The sequence below is a fragment of the Tachysurus vachellii genome, chromosome 9 (genome assembly GCF_030014155.1).
Source record: "Tachysurus vachellii isolate PV-2020 chromosome 9, HZAU_Pvac_v1, whole genome shotgun sequence".
NCBI classification, from domain to species: Eukaryota; Metazoa; Chordata; class Actinopteri; order Siluriformes; family Bagridae; genus Tachysurus; species Tachysurus vachellii.
Genome location: NC_083468.1, coordinates 3636765 through 3655163, shown reverse-complemented (window position 1 = coordinate 3655163; position 18399 = coordinate 3636765). Strand labels below are relative to the sequence as shown.

Genomic DNA, 18399 nt, shown 5'->3' with positions numbered 1-18399 from the left:
ATCAGATTATGATGTTTCCTATGCTGTAAGATACAAAACAGATGAAAAGGAAAGACACATCACACGTTACAACACATTTTTTTACGATCTTTATCGAACCTAAAGCTAAACCATAAACCTTCTTATATTCCGTGTTTCTAAATACGTTATAAGACACTCGTAATTAAATGACACGTCTATTTCACAACACCAGCACCCATGCCACATTTTCATAGACATCCCTCTTCCATGCTGGACAAACTGAAGACTTCCTCAGGTCCAGTTCTATGAAGCGTGTCTAATCTTCTAATGCGTTCTTCGTCTGGTGTTAGTCCAACATTTATCTTCAGACAGCCCAAATCTGTCTTCTGAACTGTTTCACACAGGAAATGGGGACAGGGTGCCCTTTATTCTTTTCTCCAGCCTCTATCAACCTTCCCTGATACACACACACACACACACACACACACACACATACACACACATTTCTTCCTAAAGCATTCTAATTAGCCGTTCCAGAGCAGTTCTATGTATTACAGTGTACAAGTAGTCTGTAAATACTCAAGAGCTACCTTTGATGTTATATATGTTGTATATATATATATATTATTAGACTTGTGTCTGATAAATGAATCAGATATTTGGATTAGTTAAGTTCTACGGTAAATAAATGGAATGGATGGAAAGGTGCATGCAGCTTGTGAACTGGACCTACAGAGTGTCAAGGGTGATGTCCTCTGAAAGCTGTACAACATACTGTAGCACCTTCAAGTCTCAATGTTGTGAAGAATAATGTGTGTGTGTGTGTGTGTGTGTGAAAGAGAGAGCGAGAAAGCAAGAGAGACCTGATATGGACCTGAACCTGATATGGACCTGATAAGGAGATGTGCTCTATATTTCTAAAAAGAAACCGGCTGATTCGATGACATCGGTTTGAACCAATCAGGTAGCAGCGCCATTACCGATGAAGGACAATAAGACTGAGATGATCGTGCAAATTAAATACTAGTTACCATTTGCTCATTGTTGAATGGAACCATTTCTGACATTCGGCAGACTTTCTTATCCAGAGAGACCTACATTTCATACAACTGAGTGATTTAGGGTTTAAGGGCCTTGCTCAGGGGCCCAGCAGTGGCCGCTTGGTGGACCTGGGATTCGAACTTACAACCATCCAATCAGTAGTCTAACACTTACTGTCAGCAACAAGGATGTTTAAACCAAACACTGAGAGGAGTTTTAATAAAGAAATTAAAAATAAATACAAAGAACAGTGTAAAACATATACAAGATTGCACTTAGGTTTAATATCTTGGTTACTGAATGAAGTCATTACAAACAGTATGTGTTTTCACTGGTAGAGAATTAAAATAAGAATCCAGTGTTTGTGATTTCACCAATTCTTCTAGAATTGAAAAAACAATCGAAGAAAAAAAAAAAACAATCAAGCATTTTGGCCATAACCATCATAAAAGACCTCCAATGCTGAAATGATGTCACACTTCATACTATCCATACTTAGCTATGTGTAACGACGTGGGAAACTGATTAGTAAAAAACCTGAAAGTAACACTAACACCAAATTTCTTTCCACAGTTATCTGGACTGGAAAAGTCTGATGGAACTTTTGGGGTCTCATGAATTGTTTCAGGTTTTTCTAGCTCAGCTCTAGGAAATAAACTCATTGATGAACTAACCAGATATAATTCCCGAAAGTCTATTTAATGATTTTTTTGGCCGCAAATAAATACCAGAACGACATGGAAATTATTTACAAAATGGCTGCAGCGAAGCATCAGAAGCATTAACTTTAATATAAACTGTGAATGTTTCTGAAAATAGAGACAAATTAAAGTTACCTAAAGTATGTACACAATTAGAGAAGAAGTCCTCCCAAGGCTTTTAGGTACAAAGGAGGGGATGGAACTGTTTACACTGCCATCCTGATGAAGAAACACGTAGAAACTTGGTTACATTCGAATAAAAAAAAAAACAAAAAAAAAACAACCAAAAAAAAAAAACATTTTTGCTTTTAAATATAATTTTCCAGAATGAGTTAAAAATTAAGCTGTTCAGTTTTTTTTTCTTTTTTTTAACTGTTCCAAATTTGAACCAGTGTGTGTTTGTGTGTGTGTGTGTGTGTGTGTATTACTAATTTCTGTGTATTACTAACTGTTCCAGCATTGAACCAGTGTGTGTGTGTGTGTGTGTGTGTGTGTGTGTGTATTACTAATGTGTGTGTGTATTACTAACTGTTCCAGCATTGAACCAGTGTGTGTGTGTGTGCACGTGTGTGTGCACGTGTGTGTATTACTAATGTGTGTGTGTATTACTAACTGTTCCAGCATTGAACCAGTGTGTGTTTGTGTTACTAATGTGTGTGTAATACTAACTGTTCCAGCATTGAACCAGTGTGTGTGTGTGTGTGTGTGTGTGTGTGTGTGTGTGTGTGCGCGTGTGTATTACTAATGTGTGTGTATTACTAACTGTTCCAGCATTGAACTAGTGTGTGTGTGTATTACTAATGTGTGTATTACTAACTGTTCCAGCTTTGAACCAGTGTGCGCGTGTGTGTGTTTGTGTGTGTGCACGTGTGTGTGTATTACTAATGTGTGTGTGTGTGTGTATTACTAACTGTTCCAGCATTGAACCAGTGTGTGCGTGTGTGTGTGTGTGTGTGTGTGTGCACGTGTGTGTGCACGTGTGTGTATTACTAATGTGTGTGTGTGTGTATTACTAACTGTTCCAGCATTGAACCAGTGTGTGTGTGTGTGTGTGTGTGTGTGTGTGTGTGTGCGCGTGTGTATTACTAATGTGTGTGTATTACTAACTGTTCCAGCATTGAACCAGTGGGTGTGTGTGTGTATTACTAATGTGTGTATTACTAACTGTTCCAGCATTGAACCAGTGTGTGCGTGTGTGTGTGTTTGTGTGTGTGCACATGTGTGTATTACTAATGTGTGTGTGTATTACTAACTGTTCCAGCATTGAACCAGTGTGTGCGTGTGTGTGTGTGTGTGTGTGTGTGTGTGTGTGTTTGTGTGTGTATTACTAATGTGTGTGTGTATTACTAACTGTTCCAGCATTGAACCAGTGTGTGTGTGTGTGTGTGTGTGTGTGTGTGTGTGTGTGTGTGTATTACTAATACTAAACCCACTTAATTACATAAGCAACAGTGACATAACATTTTTTTAATTATTATTCTTTTGTTGGTTTTTTTATGTTTTCTACAACTTTATACCACTTTGTACTCACATTTGTCCATACTCACATAGCATGACCAAAGTTTCAAATTTAAATTCTTCTATTTTCAAAGACATACAATACTTTGATTCACATGCTGTTCTGATTGATAGAACACTGTGATACAGATGTAATGAGTGTGGGGTGAATATTTGAAGGTAAAATTTTCCTCACAGTTAATAGAGTTTTGCTTAAACAGAGCCACAAGATGAGAACAGACAATCTGTATTTCGTCTCAAGTGTTTTAGCTGATGAGCAGACGAACGCCGAGAGCATTCAGAGCACGCTTTGGGGATCGAACCCCATGGAAGATCGACGTTTCTGGACTATCGATATCTACGTGGAAGAAAAGAAAATACAGAAAAATTCAACGATTACTTTTGATGAAAGGAAACCGGTCTGCAAACGAGCATGTCAGCAGCTTCCATCCCGATGCCTGAGACATCCATGTGTAAAGCTGCGATCCAAAACTCACAGGCTTAACCCATGGCCATACAGTACACACAACCCTAGAGCCATGAGGGGATTTGGAGCGCTGTACATTATTCTCCACACACAACCATGTGGCTTCACAGCTCACTCAGATTCAGCTGAACATAAAAATACAGGAAAAGAAGAATGTTTGTTTGTGCAGAACCAAATACAGGCTCAATGAGGATTAGAGAATAGTCAGCTATAGTTGGGGTACGATTACAGACAAGCCATAATTAGGACAGGATTCGAGTCATATGACACTTTAGACACTTGGTAAAAGAAGTACAGAAATAAAGATGAGTTAAAAAATAAATAAAAAAACGACTTCATGGAAACTGTCAGTTTGTTAATTACGTTAATTAAATAGATGCGATAAATGATTGATGTGAATACAGGAAAATTTTGTTTTTAAATAGTTCGTTATAATTGTTGATTATATTGCTGATTTCGTGAAGACGTTTAGTTAACATTTATAGAAGGGTTCAAAATTAAATTAAAATTTTATTTACAAACATACATACATGTAAGCATTCACTAAATTCCAGGGGTTTCGTTACCGCAACGTAAAGTGGGCGTGTTTCCAGAGGTCTTTTAGGGCCTGCCTAAACACACACGGTACGATGTAGTGAAATGTGTTTTACGACCGTTACTTATAGTGAAAAGTAAATAAAAATATAAAAATATGGGTCATATTAATTAATTCTTTAAATTCTAAAAATAAAAATAAATTCTCCAGTGTCAGAATTTCTGGTCTTAATTCACAGACGATCCTGATCAATAAATGTTATTTGAAATGGATAAGAATCATGGCACATTATTCTATTATTAGAGCAATGAAATTACTCATTTTTGCATTACAATTAGAATCAAACATGAAATTGTAAACCATGTGCTCAGTATTTCTATAGAAAACAAAGCTCAGATAACTGAGTCAAGTTTAAATGCGTGTATATTATTTAATGTCCGTTATGTGTTCGTATTTTTAAGGACAGCAGTCGCACACAGGTTGTTCTTTTAGACTCATCTGCACCCACTCACTATTTACACCGAGGGACTTTACACCGAGCAGGTTAAGAGTGAGTGTGCTTTTGGATTTAAAGCCCTCAGTGATTCACCAGAGTGGCAACAAAGTCCAAACTCTGTAGTGGGAGTCAAGCAATGTGTTGTGATCTCAGTGGGTGCATGTGGCCATCATGTTAGAGTCTAAAGAGACCTCCTATGGACAGCTACGAGTGGGTGGCATCAAAGAGACCTAACAAAAGCTACAGTCTTAAACTCTCTGGATTCGAGACTCTCTTAGGTGATGTGGTAGCTTGTTGGGCTCCTCAAATCCCAGGTCCACCAAGCTGCCACTGCTGGGCCCCTATGCAAGGCCCTTAAGCCTCATTTCTACAGTTGTATAAAAAATGTAAGTCGCTCTGGATATAGGTGTCTGCCAAATGCTGAAAATGTACAAAAAGATAAGATACATCTCAAAAAGATAAGAAGGAAGCTGTGATTTGTTCATTTCATTTTCATCACCAAGCTCTTGAATAATTTTGTCATGTGTCTCCAAAATATGGATCCTAGCAGAACAGCTTAAGAGATCAAATAAACAGAAAGCAAAATGAGTCGATACAGGAAGAAATGGAAAAGCTATCCAATTCAATCTTATTTTATTTCTATGCCACTTTTAACAATGAACATTGTCTCAAAGCAGTTTTACAGATTATAAGAAATAAATTACAAAAAATGTAAAATTAATATTAGACTTATATTTAAATGTGTTTGTATTTATACCCAATGAACAAGCCTGAGGTGACTGAGGTGACTGCGGTGAGGAAAAACTCCCTTAGATAGAAAAGGAAGAAACCTTGAGAGGAACCAGACTCAAAAGTGAACCTCATCCTAACTTGGGTGACACTGGAGGGCATTCAATTATTTTTATAAATTATTATAAAGCCCGGAGAGCGTTATTATCAATAATGTCTGTATATACTGTACATAACACGGCTTCCTTTCCAACGCTGTACACAAACACACCAACAGTAGTGACTTCAACTCTGTACTGAGACAAATTCAAGGATTTCCCCCTTTGCCAAACTGCTGATTTAGGACTTCTCATGCCAAATGTCCAGCTCAAGAGAGATTGATGGAAAGATGGTGGATGAGGAGGTGGGTGGATGAGCAGAGGACATTACACACACCGAGGGGAAAGAGAAAAGCATAATGGTGCAGACAGAAACTGATACAGGATGAGAGGTGTGTTTGAAAGGATGACCTTTTTAAAATGCTTTTTTATCCTTCGGATTAATCCGATCTGATAAACCGCGCCGCACTTAGGCGGGTGACACGTGTGCCCTTAACAAAACATTACTTCCTCTATGTGTGGATGGCATACAGAGGTGGTATTTATGAGGGCAGGAAGGTTTATTACCCTCTACATCACAACAAGATTCCAAACGCATACACTCACAATGCCAACGATGAGCAATTAGACAGCAAGGAAATGCCAAACATTTTAACCAATCCTACACAGCCCTGTAACTCCAAAACAACCAGGATATTACCAGACCTCAGGAAATGATCCACAGTATACCGACGGGGTAAAAAGAAGCTTGTCTGGTGTGTTTGTTATGAATACTAATTCGTATAACACGCCTTATAATCTGTAAGGAATCAACACCACTGTTCAAGCATCATAATAAAACGTAATGGCATCAAGATGATCGTTAGAAATGTATCAGACATGCAGTCAAACTTGTGGGGTTGTTCTAATACACCAGAGAAAAACCTTCTTCTAACTTCCCCTGGTGTTGTTTGTCTACATATTTCCTGCGTCCAGCTGCATTAACTTGGACTTTAATGTGAGGAAGTGACATTTTACTTTATTATACTATTTTTATGCTGTAAGGGATTTTCTGAGAATAATGATCTTGTTTAAAGTAGAAGCTCGGTCCTTAAGGTGCTAATCAGAAGGTTGTGAGTTCACCCAGGTCCACCAAGCTGCCTCACTTGGGCCCCTGAGCAAGGCCCTTAAAGTCACTCTGCATGAGGTCGTCTACCAGATACTGTAAATGTATTTATGTTTTTTTTGTTTTTTGTAATTATTTTCAGCTGTTATTTAAATAAACTCTAGATAGGAGTTAAAATTGACTCTATATGTTAGTAGAATTTTAACTCCACAGTAGTTTAGTTGTAACTGCTGAAAGAGCTAAATTATCAACCCCCAAAAGAGTGTTGATTTCACTTTAACGCTACAGTACATTCAATGGTCACACAGAGTTTTATTCCAAAGGCCAGAATTTACTGTGTAATTTAACTTACAGTATACAGTACGAGCCACATTCTTTATAAATGTGGATGCTGGAGACTTGTTACTATAGAAATCAAGTAGCACATTAATATTAACCTGTGGTGTCAGAGCTGCTGTTCTGTACAATTAATCAACACCTTCGGATCGATCAGACCGTAATGGATCGGATCATAAACACATAGTTACCTTAAAACGCTGCAGAAGTGTTGAAGGCTTAATACACCGATCAGGCATAACATTATGACCACCATTATGCTAATATTGTGTTGGTATCCCTTGGTCCGTCAAGACCCTGAAGGTGTGCTGTGGTTGCCCTGACCCAGACGTCTAGCCATCACAATTTGGCCCTTGTCAATCCTTACGCTTGCACATTTTTCCTGCTGCTAACACATTAACTCTGAGGACAAAATGATCACTTGCTGCCTAATATATCCAACCTACTAACAGGTGGCGTGATGAAGAGATAATCAGTATTATTCACTTTACCTGTCACTGCTCATAATGTGATTCCTGATCGGAATAATATATACATATATATATATTATGTATAGTTGCCATAGTAACCACACATGGTGCAATCTCTCAAAGTATAATAGGAGTGTTTTGGGTTTAATTATGTGCTAACTACAGATGCAGTACAGCAGCATGGTAACGACGACGGTCATGTAAAGACGACGACGTTGTTAAAAGGAACCTAAAATGTTTTCATCCCTTGCTTCGTACATGGAAACCCAACATGGTTCTATGTATAGAACCATTCTAAAAAGGTTCTTTGAAGAGATTCTTCTTAAACCATGAGAGGAACCCGACTCAAAAGGGAACCTCATCCTCAACCTCATTTAGGTGACACCAGAGAGTGTGATTATAAATAATGTCCTTTCTACAGTCTACAGACTATAACACTGCTCAGAGAGAAACTTCTCCCTCGTATTAAAGTGCTTCCTACGACTACTAAATCTCGAATGAACAATTTGTTAAATTCTAGAATACGTCATTCATAATCTCTCGGCGTTATTTAAATCCAGATAAAACTCCCAAAAGTAACGGCACCTTAGCGTTCACCTTACAAGTTCTTTATAGTTATAGAACCGCTTTAATATAAAAATGCATCGCTCTCTGAAGGTTTCTCTGAAGAAAATGGTTCTACAGAAGCAAAGGGTTTTATAAAGAACCCTGAGAAAACTTTTTTAAGAGTTTTGCATATGTGCTTGTACAGTATCTAAACTGAATGATTTGAAAACAGTCCACTTTACTAAACTACCACCATTAAAGTGATTACAGAATTAAAGCAGATTACAGGAGCAGGAACTTCCATGAGATGCTGATGTAGTGAGTCAGAAACAGTCTAGAATGTGTGTGAGCAAGAGAAAGAAAATAGAGGATTAATCTGTATGTGCTGAGCAAAGTGAAAGCGAGAAAATAGGCTCTAGACTTATGGCCTGAACTCTCAATCCCCATCTGACAGGAAAAAGCTTTTTTGTCGTTGCTCAGATGAAACATGAATCTGACTTCGAACACACTTCCAGACAACAAGATGAAACATGAATGTAATTGTAATTTTCTCAGTTTAAATTTGTTTCTTTACATCTCCTTCACCTCCTCCTTCACCTCCTCCTTCTGCTCTCTCTCTCTCTCTCTCTCTCTCTCTCTCTCTCTCTCTCTCTCTCCTCGACTCTATTTCGGTGACTGCACCTGTCACTCTCACATTCCCCTGCACTGCTGACTGGCAGATAGTTCGGAGACTCGCTCACACTAGCTCAAACTTCTTCTACTACACTCACTAACCAACGACGAGCACAACGCAGACACACAGCACACGTATACACAATTACAAATGCCTAATGAGCAAACGTTAAAACTGTATGCACAAATTTAACTGGAACTAATAACGATATCAGATATCACACGTGTTACGTATCTTTATCTGGGACTTCCTCGCCGTCAGCTACGTCTCCTAGCCCAGCTCATAACTGGTGTGTAGGACTGTTTTAAATCCTACATAAACAGTTCATTTTTATTTGTATCTGCAAAGATGTTTAAATACATTTATGTATTCATAAATGTACTATTTTAGAAAATATAAAAAAAAAAATAAATAGCCTAATTTGAAGCACTTTAACCCAGACAAAGCAGTTACTAAGGATAGATTAAATAAATTGTAAAAATAAATAAATACAAAAAAAAGTGCTATTCACATTAATATACACTTTATTACCATTTAAAAAAGAGCTTATTTACATGTAATAAACAGAAATGAGCATCTGTGGCTATCTATCTAGCTAGCTAGATAGATAGATAGACAGACAGACAGACAGACAGACAGACAGACAGACAGATAGATAGACAGATAGATAGATAGATAGCTAGATAGATAGATAGATAGATAGATGTTAGATAGATAGATAGATAGATAGATAGATAGATAGATAGATAGATAGATAGATAGATATACAAACTAATTCATTATTTACTGAATAGATAGATAGATTTACAGACAGACAGACAGACAGAGAGATAGATTAATGCTTTATTGATCTGAGAGAACATTCAAGTTTTTTAGATAAATATATAGTTGCTAAACTATTTATATATTTAACATCTATCTATCTATCTATCTATCTATCTATCTATCTGTCTGTCTGTCTGTCTGTCTGTCTGTCTGTCTGTCTGTCTGTCTATCTGTCTGTCTATCCATCTGTCTATCTGTCTGTATGTCTATCTATGTATTTACTATATAATGAATTAGTTTGTATATCTATCTATCTATCTATCTATCTATCTATCTATCTATCTATCTATCTATCTATCTATCTATCTATCTATCTGTCTATCTGTCTGTCTTTCTGTCTGTCTGTCTGCCTGCTCGTTTGTGTATATCATTAACACACAAATCTCATCAAATGTTGTTTCAGATCAGGTTCATTTACTTAAGCTCTTCTTTCACTTCATACGACTGACTTCTACTGTCTTCAATCCAGCAGAAAAATCTCTCCTTTTTCCCACTCGTTCTGTTTTCCAAACATCGCTCCTTCAGTCTACAATCATATATCTGTAAAGTCTTAAGGTGACTTTGAGCATCAGATGGCTTCCAGAGTTTGATCTACATGAACAGATGTGACGGTGAGAATAAAACCTAACACCATTACTGTAATCTATCTGCTGCTACACACACGCTGTGGTCATCATACTGGTGTGTATCATGAATGCTAGTATTTAGCATTTTGTGGCTAGGTTGTAACAGAATATTAAGTTATCAGCATGCTAGCTAACGTTTGAGATTGCCTTAGCTCACGTTTTCTTATGTTCCTTGGAGAACAAAGTATTTTTTTAAAGTTTATTTATTTTGATAAGTATGTTAGTATCTTATTTATTATTTTATTTTAATCTGCATACTCATTATACTTTTTTTTAAAATGCTATTGAAACCAATGTCATAATAAACCCTAAATTGCTCAATAATATTAATTTTAGCACGAACAGCAGCAGTAGCAGTACTTCTATTATTATTAACAGTATCAGTTATAGCAGCAGTAGTAGCAGAAGTATCAGTATTAGTAACAGTAGCAGTAGCAGCAGCTGTAATAGCAGTGGTAATAACCATAGTAACAGTGGTAATAACAGTAGCAGCAGTAGTAATAGCAGTAGCAATGGTAATAACATTACATTACATTATGTTTACGGCATTTAGCAGACAACCTTATCCAGTGTGTCTTACATTTTTATTTCAATTCATACACCTGAGCAATTGAGGTTTAAGGGCCTTGCTCAGGGGCCCAGCAGTGGCAGCTTGGTGGACCTAATATACGAACCTATGACCTTTTGATCAATAACAGTAGCAGCAGAAGTACTGTAATAGCCTTAGCAGTGGTAATAACAATAGCAGTAGCAGCAGTAGTAGCAGGGGTAATAGCAGTAGCAGTAGCAACAGTATCAGTGGTAACATTAGCAGTAGTAATAGCAGTATCAATAGTAGTATCCGTAGTAGTAGTAGTAGTACTAACAACAGCGGTAATAACATTAGTAGCAGTGGTAATAGCAGTAGCAGTGGTAATAACAGTAGTAACAGTATCAGTAGCAGTGGTAATAACAGTAGTATCAGTAGTAGTAGCAACAGTATCAGTAGTAACAGTGTCAGTAGCAATAGCAGTGGTAATAGCAGTAGCAGTGGTAATAACAGTAGTAACAGTATCAGTAGCAGTGGTAATAACAGTAGTATCAGTAGTAGTAGTAGCAGTATCAGTATCAGTAGCAGTGGTAATAACAGTAGTATCAGTAGTAGTAGAAACAGTATCAGTAGCAGTGGTAATAACAGTAGTATCAGTAGTAGTAGCAACAGTATCAGTAGTAACAGTGTCAGTAGCAATAGCAGTGGTAATAACAGTAGCAGTGGTAATAACAGTAGTAACAGTATCAGTAGCAGTGGTAATAACAGTAGTATCAGTAGTAGTAGCAACAGTATCAGTATCAGTAGCAGTGGTAATAACAGTAGTATCAGTAGTAGTAGCAACAGTATCAGTAGTAACAGTGTCAGTAGCAATAGCAGTGGTAATAACAGTAGCAGTGGTAATAACAGTAGTAACAGTATCAGTAGCAGTGGTAATAACAGTAGTATCAGTAGTAGTAGCAACAGTATCAGTATCAGTAGCAGTGGTAATAACAGTAGTATCAGTAGTAGTAGCAACAGTATCAGTATCAGTAGCAGTGGTAATAACAGTAGTATCAGTAGTAGTAGCAACAGTATCAGTAGTAACAGTGTCAGTAGCAATAGCAGTGGTAATAACAGTAGCAGTGGTAATAACAGTAGCAGTGGTAATAACAGTAGTAACAGTATCAGTAGCAGTGGTAATAACAGTAGTATCAGTAGTAGTAGTAGCAGTATCAGTATCAGTAGCAGTGGTAATAACAGTAGTATCAGTTGTAGTAGTAGCAGTATTAATAATATTAACAGTATCATTATCAGTAATGTGAAGTGAAAGTGACATACTGTACAGCTAAGTACGGTGACCCATGCTCAGAATTTGTTCTCTGCGTTTAACTCATCCAGCGTGCACACACACAGCAGTGAACACACACACACCGTGAACACACCCAGAGCAGTGGGCAGCCATTTATACTGCGGCGCCCGGGGAGCAGTTGGGGGTTCGGTGCCTTGCTCAAGGGAACCTCAGTCGTGGCCGGCCCGAGACTCGAACCCACAACCATAGGGTTAGGAGTCAGACTCTCTAACCATTAGGCCACGACTTCCCCCAGTAACAGTACTAATAACAGTAACATTAACAATATTAATAGTAGACACAGTACCAGTAGTTTCAGTAATTATTATATGAATTAAGTTCAATTTAAAGTCTGTCTGCTAGCAGCATGGAATGGTAGAAACACTGAATTTCAGTAACCTGATAACAACATCTCTATAACCCTCAATAATTAAAGCAATTATTAAAACTTCTGTTTTCTGAAGAATGTCTGGAGCTGAAGTTCCTCTCTGCAGTGACTGTGACAGGAGAAAGTGTTTCTGTAGGCAGAAACATCTGCATAGCTTTTATTCTGAAATCTAAAAAATAGGAATTTCTCTGCAGCAAACTGCCAGTCTGCAGTAAAAGAGACACATTTAGGAACGGAGTCTCGAAATTATCAAGCCGAGGCGATGATGAGTTCATCGTTTATTAGATGAAAAGCTGAAAAACAGTCTGAGGAAAATAGCTAAATAATATATCCTAGGAAACAGTCAGAATTCATCACGCCGGTTTGTATTGCTGCTGCTAGCGATTAGCATTTTGTGGCTAGGTTGCAACACAATAATAGGTTATTAGCATACTAGTTCTCCCATGTTCCCTGGTGTTTTTAACTTGATCATTTAAGTTTAGGACTTTTTCATTTTAATTGAATTTAGAAAAGAACATTCAGTTTTGAATTTTGACATTTTCAACAGCAAACAGACAACTCCTTAAAAAAAAAACACATGAGCTGAGGTGAATATTTTGAGATTGTCAGTAATAATTTTGCTTAAACTGCCGCTCACACACAGCTGTAGCAGATTGTCACGTCGTACATCATCCGCCGCTAACGAGATTAAATTACACTCTGATATGAGCATGTTAAAGGAGTGTGATTTAAAGACATGTCCAGTAACAGCTGAGAAGCTCCTGTTTATTGTTATAGAGCTGATCGTGACAGACAGGATAAACAGCAGTGAAACAGGTGCTTGTACTTTCCCTTCCTATCTCTTTATGTCTCTCTCTCTATCTCTATCTATCTTACTGTCCATCTTTCTTATCTCTCTTACTTATCTTTCTTTCTCTCTCTCTAGCTCACTCTCTCACTCACTCTTTCTGTCTCTGCCCCGCCTCTCTCTCTCTCTCTCTCTCTCTCTCTCTCTCTCTCTCTCTCTCTCCAGTGTTCTGAGTTCCTAGTCTGATCGCTTCCTCTGAACTTACTTAATCGATCCTGACACCCAACCCCTGGTCACACGGTGACTCATGGGACTCATGGGAACTTTCATAAATAACTTTTATAAACTTTTATCATGTTTAATTATAACATTAATAATATTTATACATTAATGATAATAATCATTTCAATTCAATTCAGTTTATTTGTAAAGTGCTTACAACAATGCACATTGTCCCAAAGCAGCTTTACAGGAGTATAGAAACAGAAGTTACTATTAATTTGCTATTAATCTGTATTTAAGCCTGAGGTGACTGTGGTGAGGGGGCACGGTGGCTTAGTGGTTAGCATGTTCGCCTCACACCTCCATGGTTGGGGGTTCGATTCCCGCCTCCGCCTTGTGTGTGTGGAGTTTGCGTGTTCTCCCCGTGCCTCGGGGGTTTCCTCCGGGTACTCCGGTTTCCTCCCCCGGTCCAAAGACATGCATGGTAGGTTGATTGGCATCTCTGGAAAATTGTCCATAGTGTGTGATTGCGTGAGTGAATGAGAGTGTGTGTGTGTGTGTGCCCTGCGATGGGTTGGCACTCCGTCCAGGGTGTATCCTGCCTTGATGCCCGATGACGCCTGAGATAGGCACAGGCTTCCCGTGACCCGAGTACAGTTCGGATAAGTGGTAGAAAATGAGTGTGAGTGAGTGAGTGACTGTGGTGAGGACAAACTCCCTGAGATGATATGATGAAGAAACCTTGAGAGGAACCAGACTCCGAAAGGAACCTCATCCTCATTATTATTATTATTAAATGTTAATATTTTAACTTTCATTTAACTACCAAGCATATGAATAAACCACTCTTGGATACTACTAGCTGGACATTTTCTACAAATCTCTAAGCTTCGGTTGCACATTTTTTCCAGAGGATGTGAATTAACTGAACACTCTTTAAAACAAACCAATGAAACTTCTACTTTTCATCTCCGAGCTCCTTTCGGCTCTCTGTGCTGTGCAGTAAGTGTAATTCAATAGACCATTACAATCCACACACACACACACACACACGTGCAGAACCCTCCCGAAAGATTCTAGAGACGAAGAAGTAGGACACAGGCTTTCTTGCTCTCCTCCCCCTGAGTGTCAGGCGCTTATAGTGACAAAACTATAAAAAGAAGCGTCTGTTATAACCCCGAGCCCGGACACCCCCGAACTCTGTCCAGCGCCGTTATTAGGGGTGATCATCATGACCGTGTCCCTCATGTGGAAATCCAAAATAGTTAACCAATCACTGATGATGATGATGATGATGATGATGATCAACATGATTTAATAAAAACCCTTTTAACTAGGGTTTGTTATTTTTAGAAGAACGTAGCCTATTTTTAAAGGACAAGCATACCAAAAGAGAGAGATATCCTCTTTAAAGTTCTAGTTTAACAATAATTATTAATGCTGCTCCGTTATCAGGTTACAGGAAGTCTCATGCAATGCCATGATCAATTCTTCTCTCTCAACACACGAGCTGCATCCCATATGACACACTACACATTACACACTAAACACTTACACTGAGCACTGGTCGTATCGTCTCGAATGGAAAACAAACTTTTTTTTTTATAAACATTCGACGGCAAACGACATGAAACTAAGCTACGATGCTGCTTCAGAAGCTTTAAGAACTTTTTTGTTATGATATATTATAATGTATAGTAATATAATTGAATTTAAATATATACATATAGGAATGGGAAGAAAGGATATAGATATAAAAAATCAAAATAAAAATGGATGCAAAAGCAAATTCCGCAAATGTCTGGTAGAGGGAGTGTGTGTTCAGTAGGTGAGTCCAGAAAACCTACAGGAATTGCAGGAGCAGGATAAGAAAATATTAAAGGCTAAATAACAATCTCAGCACGTCACTAAATGCAACGCGCTCATGCATTCTGGGTGGAAGCCACAGCAGCAGGAGCCGTGACGGCGTAAGGTTTCTTGTCCGACGACGGTGTCGTCGGCCATCTTAAAAATGTTCTCATCCTGGTAGCTCCGCCCCCTTTTCCACTAAATATGCAAAGCATGAAGTGAAATGAAGTGACTTTTTCAGGATTCTTCTTGTGAACGCTATTCATACTAAACACTGGCAAGGAATAATGCAAAAGCGTGCGATTTAGGACGGGGCTTTAATCCAACCTCGTTTACGTCACTGTGCTAAAAAAAGTCTGCTTGTTAGAAGTCACACACTTCCAGCATTTATGAAGTGGATCACAGCTCTGGATCTTGTGCTCAGAAAGTCATACAGCCGTCCAAATATTCATTACGCTGACAGTTTGAAAGTGGGCTACAAAATGAACTGTCATAGCAAGGACACACACACACACACACACACACAGGAGCATCACTGAAGCTTTGCCAGTCTTCATCACCACGCTAACAGAGGATACGTCAGTGTTTCTGTTCATCACATGATGTGTGGTGTTGATATTCTGAATGGATTTACACCTGTTTGTGTTCGGTATTATTTATGGCCGAAGTTTATCCGACGGATCAAACAATCCAGACACGCATTTGCAAAGATAATTACTTTGGCAGACAATAAACAATTAGCCAAATCCTCTATCATCTGTCACAGAGAACACGAAGACCGGCGACTTATTTTCTAGTCCAGTTTGTTTACATTCAGTCTGATGCTATAAAGAATCTAGTGCATGATCGTCTTTTTATAAAACACACACACGCTTCTTTGTGTTGACCTTATTATAATTGTATTAATATAAATGTATAAATCTTAACATAGTTTAAATTTTAACTGCTTCTAATTAAATAATAATAATAATAATAATAATAATAATAATTTTATTAATCTAGTGTGAATTCTTGTTTAATATTTATCAATTATTTATATACTTTTTGTCTGATATTTATCAAATCTTTATATACTTTTTGTTTCATATGTATTGTTTTTTACATTCCTTTTGTTTGATATTTTTTTGATTTGTTTTATATACATTTTGTTTTATATTTATTGTTTTTATGTACTTTTTGTTTCATATTTATAGATTTTTTTTGTATTCTTTTTGTTTAATTTATTGACTTTTATTGATAAATAAACTCTACTGCCAAAGCCTAATATTTACTTCCTTCTCATTTATTGACTTTTTATATTTATTTGTGAGTTCTAATGAAGTTTTTAGATTTTCTTTTTTATTGTTTTCAATTCATCTATTTATTTATTGACTTATTTTATTTCTCATAGTCAGAAATTTCTGAAGATTCACATTTTTTCCTGGAAATGCTCGAATGTCATCATATTAGCATCTTCCACTCCTCATGCACTTGGTGATATTTTACACCATCTGTTTGATGTTAAATTCATTTTTTAAAGTTATAAATTCTTACAGTAAACTCTAAACTCTCTAACAGCTCCTCAGATGCAGCACAGAAACTCTGTTCAAATTCATTTCAGTGTGCGTGTGTGTGTGTGTGTGTGTGTGTGTGTGTGTGTGTGTGTGTGACCTCCGAACGTGTCCTGGTCCGAGTCCTGACAGACGAGGAGGTAGAGACCAGCCTCCCCTCTACCTCCACCTCCACTACACCTCCTCCCTTCATACCCCCCCTCCTCTCTCTCTCCCTCCCCTCCTTCTCTGTGTCATCTGAATTGCTTGCTCCATCTTCTACCCTCACTCTTAAAGTCTCTCCTTTCCTTTCCTCGGGTAAAAATAGATAACGATGCTAGCAGATGTACCGGCCTTTCCCCACAAGCGCTCAAGTGGAAGACGATTCTGGAACAAATGGCACGAGGCTGTGACTTTTAGGATGCAAGACCTCGAAGTCAAAAGGAAATACAGGATACTGTTAAAGTTAAAGATTCGGGAAGGAGGAAAAAAGTTCCTCAAGGTTCCTTGCTAAAATGAGGGCAGCAGAGATGTGAAAGCTGACATTTCTAAATGTCGAACATATCGTGAGCTCAGGAATCGTGAGAAAACTTTCTCAATAAACACACACACACAAACACACACACACAAGCTTGTGTAGGGATGAGAATAATAGCTGTAATGCAAACACTAATATGACTTAGCCTGCATTTCCTAGCTCCCTTCACACACATACACACACACACACACACACACACACACACACACACACACACACCAGAAGAAGTAAGCCACACTTACCGTTCGCAGGAACTGGATCTCCTCATCCCCTCCCTCTCCTTCAGCCATCCTACTCCCAGCGTTAGCAGCAGCTCCTCAAGAGAAATCACAAAATCCTTCCGTTGTTTTTTTTTTCTTCTTCTTTTTTTTTTCTTTTCACAGAATCTGTCGTTATCTACCTTTCTCTCCCCGCTCTCTCACACACACTCTCTCTCAGCTCTGTGTGTAGGTGTGTTGGAGGACACCATGTGTCCTGTGGCTCTCACGGTGGCGTGGGAGAGAGTGACAGCCAATTCTCTTCTCTGGTCTCTCTCAGAGTCTCTCTCTCTCTCTCTCTCTCTCTCTCTCTCCCTCTCTCTCTCTCTCTCTCTCTCCCTCTCTCACTCTCTCTCTCTCTCTCTCTCTCTCGCTCAAAGCCTGTCCATATTTGAACAACTGAGCCACCCCCTTTCTCTAAACCTGGTCCTCCCTCAGGGTCTAGTGGCCTATAAAAGGCTCATGTGAGTGTGTATGTCTGTGTGTGTGTGTGTGTGTGTGTGTGTGTGTGTGTCTTTTAAAGGTTTATAAGAACCATTAATTCAATTATATAACAGACCCAAACAGTGTTTACTGTGAAATCCTATTGAATATTAATATAACATCCATCACAATGTCCCAAAAATGACAGTCAGATTCCAATCAAATTAAAATATGTATACGGGGCTTTGCCTAAAGTTTTCACACCCTGTAAATTTTTCTTTGTTGTAATGTTAAAACCTCGAACTGAAACTGGTTAAGTTGGGATTATAGATTACAAATGGTGGCTCAAGTGGTTAAGGCTCTGGGTTGTTGATCGAAGGGTCAGGGTTTAAACCCCAGCACTGCCAAACTGCCACCTTTGG

The 18399-nt window shown here is 38.2% G+C and overlaps 1 protein-coding gene across 12 annotated transcripts in view; it reads right to left on the bottom strand.

The window, feature by feature from the left end:
* The window catches only part of LOC132851833 (ryanodine receptor 1-like), a 101109-nt gene extending 83255 nt beyond the window's left edge, over positions 1-17854 (bottom strand). For all 12 annotated transcript variants that reach the window (XM_060878865.1, XM_060878868.1, XM_060878871.1 and 9 more), the window contains exon 1: positions 17540-17854. In XM_060878865.1, coding sequence (XP_060734848.1) covers positions 17540-17587 — 48 coding nt within the window. In that variant the 5' untranslated portion in view covers positions 17588-17854. The remainder of the gene's footprint in view (positions 1-17539) is intronic.
* Positions 17855-18399: the final 545 nt, after the last annotated feature.